Here is an 11,031-nt window from a genome sequence, read left to right as displayed (position 1 = left end):
TCTGATATATCTAGAACAAGGAAAAAAAAATAATAATGGATGCCAATAATAAAAAGAACGACTAAAAATCAAGAATAGTAATCCAGAGTAACGCGTTAACTTAAATACCTGGAAGATTCCAAAATTATTTATTTTGCAACCATCTCCAATTCTCCATAATTCTCAATTTCGTCTATAAATAAATAAATTCATACCCCCGTCAGCGTCATAATCCCAATTAATCTCGACCGCTATTAAACGCTGCCACGAAATTCAACAACTCAAGAAACTGATCGCCTTGTTCACAACAATGGAATACAGAACCCTAGACCTCATGATCGTTTCCGCCAAGGATCTCAAGAATGTCAATTTGATATCCAAGATGGACGTATACGCCGTCGTTTCGCTCAACGGCGACATCTACAACCCCCAGAAGTTCAAAACCAGCGTCGATCGCGACGGAGGAACCAGCCCTACGTGGAATTTTCCGATGAAGTTCAATTTCAGCGACTCCTTGGCGCAGCAGAATCGTCTCTCTCTTGAGATCAAGATTGTCTCCGACCGTACACTCGGCGACACCCTCATCGGCACCGTCCACGTCCCCCTCCGGGAGCTTCTCGACAATCCCGGCGGAAAAGACGGCAAAGAATTTCGTCAGGTATCTTACCAGGTCAGGAAGCCCTCCGGGAAGCCCAAGGGCTCTCTGAATTTCTCGTACAAAGTTGGCGGCAAGAGTTCAGCTGCTCCGGCGATGGATAAGGCGTCGTCGACGGGTGCGACGGTTAGTTACGCTCCACCGCCGCCGAAGACGGCGGAGTATCCTCCACCGGCGACGGCGTACCCTCCGCCATCCAAGGATTCAAAGAATGAGCCAGTTATGGCTTATCCTGCTCATGCTGCTGGGGCGGCAGGATCAAGTTCGGCGCCATATGCTTACCCGCCGCCACATCAGCAATATCCTGCTGGACACGGATATCCACCCGCTGGATACCCACCCCAGCAAGGGTATGGCAGCTACGGGTACCCGCCTCAGCAACCCGGATATGGGTATCCTCCACAAGGGTACGGGTATCCGGGTCAAGCTGGGTATGGATACTCGCAGCCTCCTCAAAAACCGAAGAAGAACAAGAACAACTTTGGGATGGGATTGGGAGCCGGGTTGCTTGGCGGCGCACTTGGTGGGCTTTTGATTGGTGACATGGTGTCTGACGCGGCTGATTATGATGCTGGCTACGATGCTGGATTTGATGATGCTGGTGGATTCGATTTTTAAATTTTCTTTCTTTTTGGTTCTTATTTTGTTTTTGGACTGTATAAATGGGTTGGTTGTGACTTGTGAAGTTGGTTAACTACGACTCATGCAGAATGTTTATATCTTTTGATTTTGATGTTTATATAGATGAACTTACTTACTTACGTGCGTGCTTTGTTCCTTTTTCTTCTTAATTTCAACTGTAAGATTATAGATAATAATAATATATGATATAATTATATGAACTATGATCAGCAAAACTGCTATAAACTGAAGGTTCAACTTCTGATACCAAAATATTGGGAGCCGGGAACAGAGAAATTTTCTTATTCATAATTCAATCACTTCTTCAGCTACAAAGCAATCTCGAAGAAGTGTAGAAAAATATTCGCTCTCTTTTTCAGTTTTCACCTGTTGCACTCTGCTGGTTTGTAAGTCTTTCTTAGCAATTGTGGCCCACAACAAAGGCAACAAATTTTGTCATCGATTAGCATTTGATGACTTTGACACAGCTCCCAAATCAGTCTATTACTTTACTCAGAGTTCTGATTTCTTAACGCTGGATTGGAATCAGTGTAGGAGAAGCAAGCTCATACTTTATTGTATATAATACTAATTGTGAATCTATTCCAGAAGTTAATCAGAGGGGGGAATTCTTTTTTGTATTATTTATGCAGTGATCATCACTAGCCTATTGCATTATTTAATTGGTTATGTTGGGATAAAAAAGTGCAACTACAAGAAGAAAACAATAGGACTTGTCAATGTTAATTGCATACAAGCTTCTGTTCTGTCAGTAGATTTTGGTGACGGTCAATACAAAATGGAGCCTCACCTTAAATCTGAGAACTCCATAATCTTTATTTACCTTTCTTCACTTAGAATAATACAGTAGCCGCTATGATCAGTTAGCATTAGAGTATTCTTTTTTAAGTTAAAACATTCTGCCAGTAACTAGAGAATTTCCAATTAAATCAAAGGCTGCACAGTTTTCTTGTATTAACAGAAAAAATTCAAGCACCAGCCATAATACCAGAAACAAAATTGAACTCGGCACAAACTAATTAAAGTTTCAGGTTTCAGCATTTTAAGTTCTTAGTTATCATTTTCAAACTAATGTTATGCAGTAATATGTTTTTGTCTTGCCTCAGGGTATCTTATAGTATTTATCACACTAAATTATGTTTTAATGTTTCAAAGGATTATCTTCTAAGCCATTGATTCAAAATAAACCATACAAGTTGTTCGGTTGGTCGGATACCGGACAATCCGGAGGGATCTTCGGGTTGATAAGAAGGGGTACAACCTAGTTTTGGGTTGCGGGGATGGATAGGGAGTGGCCGATGTCCCGAACTCTTCGCGAGGAGGGGGTGTCACCTGCAAAGACACTCCGACGCTCTAGTCAGTCGTGGCGCAGGCGGGAAATAGGGGTAAAGCAATATGTGTGACGTACCTTGGGGGAGGAGTAGGACCCTCTCCTTATATACCGTGTCAGAAGTGGGTCCCGCAAGGGCAGACCCACCTTCCTTGAAGCTTCCCCATACAGCTATAGCAGAGAGCTGTGAAGGGCGCGTGTCCGGGTCGGTGGTTGAGCGCCTCGCACCCGACCGTTCGGGTCGGTTGGCCTATGGGTCGGGTCGGTCCGCGTGTGTTTGGGCCAGGCCGTAACAGTGCCCCAACGCGTTAACAATGATCGGGAGGGCCATTGGTGGCGTGTTATATCCTCTCTCGTGTGTTGTCGCTAGGTCGGCCGCTCGTGGAGAGGATGTGCCTCTTACGCGCGTGTCTGTTCGTTGCTGAGAATAACCGTTCGTCGCCTCGTTCCTCGCGTTGGGCATTTAATGCTCATAATGGGTTGTTTCAAACCCCGCGAATAAAGACTCTTTTGTCCTTGCCTTTCGTGCTTCTTGTGTTGGTTTTCTAACTCCTTCATCCCCAGTTTCGCATTCTATTTTCTCCTCAGTGGCTAGCTCTTTTCTACTTTCATCTTTTCCTCTCAAATTTCCTGTTGCGGTTTCTGCATCCTTATGCATTCACTCCTTCTCACTCCCTTTCGAGTCATCACAAACAATCCTGGTAAGCATTTATCCCTCATCTTCTATTTTATGTTCATTTTATCTTCATTATCTATGCTCTTGTATGCATGCTGTTCTCCTTATTTGACTTGCTTGCTGGCTGTAGTTAGCGTTAGATAGGTGCATTAGGGGGGTTACCATTCTAGGGCGTTAGATTTAGGTTTTACTTAGGATTTGCTTCGGCCATGCTTGGTTTCAGTTGTGAATAGGCTAAAAGTAGTTTCTGGGGCCTTTTTCGAACTCCCGACCTCGTAGACTAACCGAGTGGTGCCCTGACGTGAGCGGAAATTGGCAGATTAAGAATTAATTGGAAAAATGGCATTGCAAGTACAGTTCTTAACTGGCGAAAATCCACTTATCAATTTAGAAAAGAGTTGTCACAAATTTTAGAAATAAAATACTGGGAGTATGAGTCTCAGGTCGTCTCCCAACGAGTTGCAGGAAAAATGTGCTCTTTTATCAATCAGAGGTTTTCCAAATGGGTTTGAGTTTAATGGATAGAAAATTAAATTAGAGAATTTATATGATTTAAATAAAATCTTGACCGGGAGAAGATTAATTGGAAGTTCTATCCTTGTTGGAATTTTGTCAAGATCAATTAATAATTAGTCATTATTTTCATTTAGTTAACCCTCAACGAATGAAGAAAAGTCAAATTAAAAGTCAACTTCTATTCACAAGTCATAATCCTCTCCCTTGAGAAGAATTAGAGTTAGTGACTAACAAGCCAACCAACAATGAATCAATTACAATTGAACTCTCGAGTATTCCAACTCAAGGTTCTCCTTTTAATCAACTCCCAATCAAGTTGGGGAACTACTCCATCATCATAAATGTAGACTTCACAAAATTAATGGAGAAAATAAAAAGAGACATAATAAACAATAATGAAAGAGATTAATTAAAAGTAAAAATAGTTTTGTATTAATAAACTCTGAAAATAATCCAATATCAACTCTGGACAAATTAAGAATATGGAAGAATAAATTAAAAGTAAATAACAAACTATAATGACCAGTTCCGGAGGTAGACTCTTCTCAAAAGCCAAAGCCAAAAATCTTCAAATCCTAAATTATGAATGTCAAAAAAGAAACTTAGGGGAGAAGTAGAATCAGATCTAAAAACTAGAAATTATGCTGAATGAATTTGTTGCTTTTGTCTCTGCATGTTTCCTGGCTCTAATCTGTGTTTCTGGACCGAAAACTGGGTTGAAACGCGGCCCAGAATCTATGCCAGCGACTTCTGTAATTCTACAGATCGCGCACGTCACACGACTACGTCGTCCACGCGTTTTTGTCATTCAGCGTTTTTCGTACCACGCGTGCGTGTCGTCCATGCATTCGCGTCGTTCGTGCAGCTTCTAATCCGCGCAGTCGCGTCAGGCATGCGAGCGCGTCACTACGATTTCCTCCATTTTTGCAAGCTTCCTCTCCATTCCTTACGCCATTCTTGCCCTATGAAGCCTGAAATACTTAACACACAGATCACGGCATCGGATGGCATAAAGGAGAATAAACATATACAATTAAAAGGTCTTTAGGAAGCAAGTTTTCAATCATGGAACATTTTCAAGAAGAAATTGTAAATACATGCAAATTATATGAATAAATGGGTGAAGACTTGATAAAACCACTCAATTAAACACAATATAATTCATAAAATAATGGTTTATCAACCTCCCCACACTTAAACATTAGCATGCCCTCATGTTTAGTTGAAGAGGATAAATCTGAATGAATAGGGAAATGTGAGACTCATGCAATGCAATGCAACCTATATACATATGAATGCAACTATATGATTTTGTCTATATGATTAAAAATAGATAAGTTCTCTAAGACAAAACATGGGGCAGATTCTACTAATTCAAATCATACAGCAAAAGCAGGTAAATTTGTAAGAAGATAGCTCGTGAAAGCAGGGAACACAGGATCGAGCATTGAACCCTTACTGTTGGTACGTGTGCACTCTAATCTTCTCTAGTATATGGGGTAATCACTCTATTCTTCTCTAATCATTCTTTCAAAAATTTTTTGTTTTTCACCTAACCAATCAACAATTTTAAAGTGCCAATGCAAACATCATGAGGTCTTTTCACGGTTGTAATGGGATTAAGGTAAGGGTGAGGGTCTACATATGGCTAAGTGAGCTTATACATTGAATCTTTAATTAACTCGAGCTTTCACCTAACATACATATAATCTATATAATTTCATCATTCATACTTAGCTACCCAAAATTTCCTTTTCACATTCCATACTCATGCATCAACTTTTATTTTAATTTTATCACATGTGCATTGATTATTGAATTCTGACTTATCATTGTGGTGATTTTGTCCCCTTATTCACTAAAATAAAGATTTTTTTTTAAACATAGCTTATCAATGCACATAGATTTGTAATCTTTCTTTTATGGTTTCACATGAATAGGTACCCAAATTTCCTTTATTTTATCATGACATATTCTCCTATTACCCTTTATTCCCACAATTTTTCCATACTCAGTTAATACACAAATTCTATCTTAAGCTAACCAAAGATTCAATTGGGATTTTCAATTATTTTTCTGCTTAAGACTAGTAATGTGGTAAAATATAGAACAAATGGGATTAAAAAGGGCTCAAAGTGGTTAACAAAGGTAATTAAAATGGTAGGCTTATTTGGGGTAAGTGAGCTAAACAAGCAATGGCCTCAATCATATGCATGCACATAGCACATTAACATTGGACATATAGGATAAAACAAAATTCATATTACAATCATAGAGAAGTAAACACACAAGAAAAAATGTTTATGGTTAAATAGTGTAACCATGTATTAAGGCTCAAAGTTTCACGGGTTGTGTGTTCTTTAGCTCAAAAATCCTATTCCAATTTCAACTTCAAACAAATTTAACATAATTGTTTTGATTTAAATTAGTGAAATTTTCAAAAAAAAATATTGTCTTAAAAGAAACTTATTATCTTTTCAATCAGGTAGAACATTGGTAGACGAAATTGTGATCATCAATTTTGTATTCTTTGTTGTTGTATGGAATAATTATAATGGCTCTTTGCTATGTGTGGACACAACTCCGTTCAACTAACCAGCAAGTGTACTGGGTCGTCCAAGTAATAAACCTTACGTGAGTAAGGGTCGATCCCACAGAGATTGTTGGTATGAAGCAAGCTATGGTCATCTTGTAAATCTCAGTCAGGCGGATAATAATTGATTATGGATTTTCGAATATTAATAAATAATAAATAGAAAATAAAAATAATTAAAATAGGATAGAAATACTTATGTAAATTAATGGTGAGAATTTCAGATAGGCGTATGGAGATACTGTGCCCTTTCTTTTTCTGCTTTCCTACTTCTTCCTACACGCCCGGCCTAAGGTAGAACGGAAGTGGTTGTCAATCACGCGCGTTCATAGGTGAGAATGATGATGAGTGTCACGGATCATCACATTCATCAAGTTGAAGTGCAACGAATATCTTAGAATAGGAATAATTCGAATTGGATAGAAAATAATAGTAATTGCATTGAAACTTGAGGTACAGCAGAGCTCTACACCCTTAATCTATGGTGTGCAGAAACTCCACCGTTGAAAATACATAAGAAAAAGGTTCAGGCATGGCCGAATGGCCAGCCCTCTCCATGATCAAGTGACCGAATGATCCAGGACTTAAAGTGGTCAAAAGATGTCTAATACAATAGATAAATGTCCTATATATACTAGACTAGCTCCTAGGGTTTTCATGAGTAAGTAATTGATGCATAAATCCACTTCCGGAGCCCACTTGGTGTGTGTTTGGGCTGAGCTTGATCTATCCACGAGTTGAGGCTTCTTCTGGAGTTGAACGCCAAGTTGTAACGTGTTTTGGGCGTTCAACTCCGGGTCGTGATGTGTTTCTGGCGTTTTACTCCAGACAACAACATGGAACTGGAGTTGAGCGCCAGTTTACGTCATCAATTCCTGAATAAAGTATGTACTATTATATATTGTTGGAAAGCTCTTAATGTCTACTTTCTAAAACTATTGAGAGCGCACCATTTGGAGTTCTGTAGCTCCAGAAAATCCATTTCGAGTGCAGGGAGGTCAGATTCCAACAGCATCAGCAGTCTTTTGTCAGCCTCCTATCAGAGTTTTGCTCAAGTCCCTCAATTTCAGCCAGAAATTACCTGAAATCACAGAAAAACACACAAACTCATAGTAAAGTCCAGAAATGTGAATTTAACATAAAAACTAATGAAAACATCCCTAAAAGTAGCTTGAACTTACTAAAAACTACCTAAAAACAATGCCAAAAAGCGTATAAATTATCCGCTCATCACAACACCAAACTTAAATTGTTGCTTGTCCCCAAGAAACTGAAAATCAAATAGGATAAAAAAGAGAGAATATACTATAAATTCTAAAATATCAATGAATATTAATTCTAATTAGATGAGCGAGACTTGTAGCTTTTTGCTTTTGAACAGTTTTGGCATCTCACTTTTTCCTTTGAAGTTTAGAATGATTGGCTTCTCTAGGAACTTAGAATTTCAGATGGTGTTATTGATTCTCCTAGTTAAGTATGTTGATTCTTGAACACAGCTACTTATGAGTCTTGGCCGTGGCCCTAAGCACTTTGTTTTCCAGTATTACCACCGGATACATAAATGCCACAGACACATGATTGGGTGAACCTTTTCAGATTGTGACTCAACTTTGCTAAAGTCCCCAGTTAGAGGTGTCCAGAGCTTTTAAGCACACTTTTTTTGCTTTGGATCATGACTTTAACCACTCAGTCTCAAGCTTTTCACTTGGACCTTCATGACACAAGCACATGGTTAGGGACAGCTTGATTTAGCTGCTTAGGCCTGGATTTTATTTCCTTGGGCCCTCCTATCCATTGATGCTCAAAGCCTTGGATCCTTTTTTACCCTTGTCTTTTGGTTTTAAGGGCTATTGGCTTTTTCTGCTTACTTTTTCTTTTTCTTTCTATATTTTTTCGCCATTAAATATAATTTTTTTCGCAAGATTTTGTTTTTCACTGCTTTTTCTTGCTTCAAGAATCAATTTTATGATTTTTCAGATCATCAATAACATTTCTCTTATTCATCATTCTTTCAAGAGCCAACAATTTTAACATTCATAAACAACAAGATAAAAAATATGCACTGTTTAAGCATTCATTCAGGAAACAAAAAGTATTGTCACCACATCAATATAATTAAACTAAATTCAAGGATAAATTTGAAACTCATGTACTTCTTGTTCTTTTGAATTAAAAACATTTTTCATTTAAGAGAGGTGAGGGATTCATGGAATTATTCATAGCTTTAAGACATAGTTACTAAATGCTAATGATCATGAAGTACAAAACATAGATAAACATATAGCATAAAAATCGAAAAACAGAGAATTAAGAGCAAGGAAGTTAAGGAATGAGTCCACCTTAGTGAGGGTGACGCTTTCTTGAAGGATCAATGGTGCTCTTTGAGCTCCTCTATGTCTCTTCCTTGCTTCTGTTGCATGATCCCTAGTAATTTTGGTGTTCCTATCCTTAGTTGCTCCCAATAATTGTGTGGAAGAAAATGTATCCCCTGAGGTATCTCAGGGATCTCTTGATTTGCAGTCAAATGTTCTACCACTGAGCTATAGACCCTTTAGATGAATCTCTCCATCTCTCATGACCCAGAGGTGGAAGCAATTGCCTTCCCTTTTCTCTTTCTAGAGGTTTCTCTGGCCTTAGGTGCCATCAATGGTTATGGAAAAACAAAAAAGCTATGCTTTTACCACACCAAACCTAAAATGTTGCTCGCCCTCGAGCAAAAGAAGAAAGAATAGAAGAAGAAGAAGAAGAAGATATGGAGAAGATGGAAGGATGTGTGTATTCGGCTATATGGGTGGGATTGGGTGGGAAAGAGATTTGAAATTTTGAAGGTAGGTGGGGTGTATGGGGAAGAGTGGATGGATGTGAATGGTGAATGGAAAACAGAAGGAATGACCATGAATGGAGAGAGAGAGAGGGCGAGGTAGGTGGGGATCCTGTGAGGTCCACAGATCCCGAGGTGATCCTGTGGAGTCCACAGATCTTGAGGTGTCAAGGATATACATCCCTGCACCAATTAGGATGTAAAATGCCTTTGTATACTATTCTGGCGTTTAAACGTCGAAGTGGTGCATGTTCTGGGCGTTCAACGCCCAGGTGCAGCATGTTTCTGGCGTTGAACGCCAGCTAGATGCACCTTACTGGCGTTTAAATGCCAGTAAGTCCTTCCTCCAGGGTGTGATTTTTCTTCTGCTGTTTTTGATTCTGTTTTTAATTTTAATAATTTTTTTTGTGACTCCACATGATCATGAACCTAATAAAACACAAAATAACAATAAAATAAAATTAGATATATAAAAATTGGATTGCCTCCCAACAAGTGCTCTTTTAATGTCATTAGCTTGACAGTGGCCTCTCATGGAGCCACAAAGGTGATCAGGTCAATGTTGTATAATCCCAACACCAAACTTAAAGTTTGGTTGTGGGAATGTAACACCAAATTTAGAGTTTGGTTGTGGCCTCCCATCACCAAGCTTAGAGTTTGACTGTGGGGGCTCTTCTTGACTCTGTACTGAGAGAAGCTTTTCATGCTTCCTCTCTATGGTTGCAGAGGAAGATCCTTGAGTTTTAAACACAAGGTAGTCCCCATTCAATTGAAGGACTAATTCTCCTCTGTTAACATCAATCACAGCTTCTGCTGTGGCTAGGAAGGGTCTTCCAAGGATGATGCATTCATCTTCTTCCTTCCTAGTATCTAAGACTATGAAATCAGCAAGGATGTAAAGGCCTTCAACCTTTACTAACACGTCCTCCACTAATCCATAGGGTTGTCTTACTGACTTGTCTGCCAATTGTAATGAGAATAAGGCAGGCTGTACCTCAATGATCCCTAGTTTCTCCATTATAGAGAGTGGCATAAGATTTATGCCTGACCCCAGGTCACACAGAGCCTTGTTAAAGGTCATGGTGCCTATAGTACAGGGTATTCAGAATTTACCATGATCTTGTCTCTTTTGAGGTAAAGTTTTCTGAATCCATGTATCTAGTTCACTAATGAGCAAGGGAGGTTCACCTTCCCAAGTCTCATTACCAAACAACTTGGCATTCAGCTTCATGATAGCTTCTAGATATTGAGCAACTTGCTCTCCAATCACATCATCATCCTCTTCTGAGGAAGAATAGTCTTCAGAGCTCATGAATGGTAAAAGGAGATTTAGTGGAATCTCTATGGTCTCTATATGAGCCTCAGATTCCTTTAGGTCCTCAATGGGGAACTCCTTTTTGTTTGAGAAATGTCCCAGGAGGTCTTTCTCACTAGGATTTTTGTCCTCTTCCTCCCTTGTGCATTCGGCCATATTGATTACATCAATGGCCTTGCACTCTCCTTTTGGATTCTCTTTTGTATTACTTGGGAGAATACTGGGAGGAGTTTCAATGATTTTTTTACTCAGTTGGCCCACTTGTGCCTCCAAATTTCTGATGGAGGACCTTGTTTCACTCATGAAACTTAAAGTGGCTTTTGACAGATCAGAGACTAAGTTTGCTAAATTAGAGGGGCTCTGTTCAGAATTTTCTATCTGTTACTGAGAAGATGATAGAAAAGGCTTGTTATTACTGATCTTATTTCTTCCACCATTGTTAAAGCCTTGTTGAGGCTTTTGTTGATCCTTCCATGAGAAATTTGGATGATTTCTCCATGATGA

The 11,031-nt window shown here is 39.2% G+C and overlaps 1 protein-coding gene across 1 annotated transcript; it reads left to right on the top strand.

Annotated features, from left to right (window-relative positions):
• The first annotated feature begins 89 nt into the window (after nucleotides 1-89).
• Nucleotides 90-1,395, top strand: LOC107483646 (protein SRC2). Its single transcript, XM_016104254.1, has one exon. The coding sequence runs from the start codon at nucleotides 290-292 to the stop codon at nucleotides 1,250-1,252; it is 963 nt and encodes a 320-aa protein (XP_015959740.1). The 5' UTR covers nucleotides 90-289; the 3' UTR covers nucleotides 1,253-1,395.
• Nucleotides 1,396-11,031: the final 9,636 nt, after the last annotated feature.

This window comes from Arachis duranensis, chromosome 4, assembly GCF_000817695.3.
Source record: "Arachis duranensis cultivar V14167 chromosome 4, aradu.V14167.gnm2.J7QH, whole genome shotgun sequence".
NCBI lineage: Eukaryota > Viridiplantae > Streptophyta > Magnoliopsida > Fabales > Fabaceae > Arachis > Arachis duranensis.
This window is presented reverse-complemented; position numbering and strand designations above follow the sequence as displayed.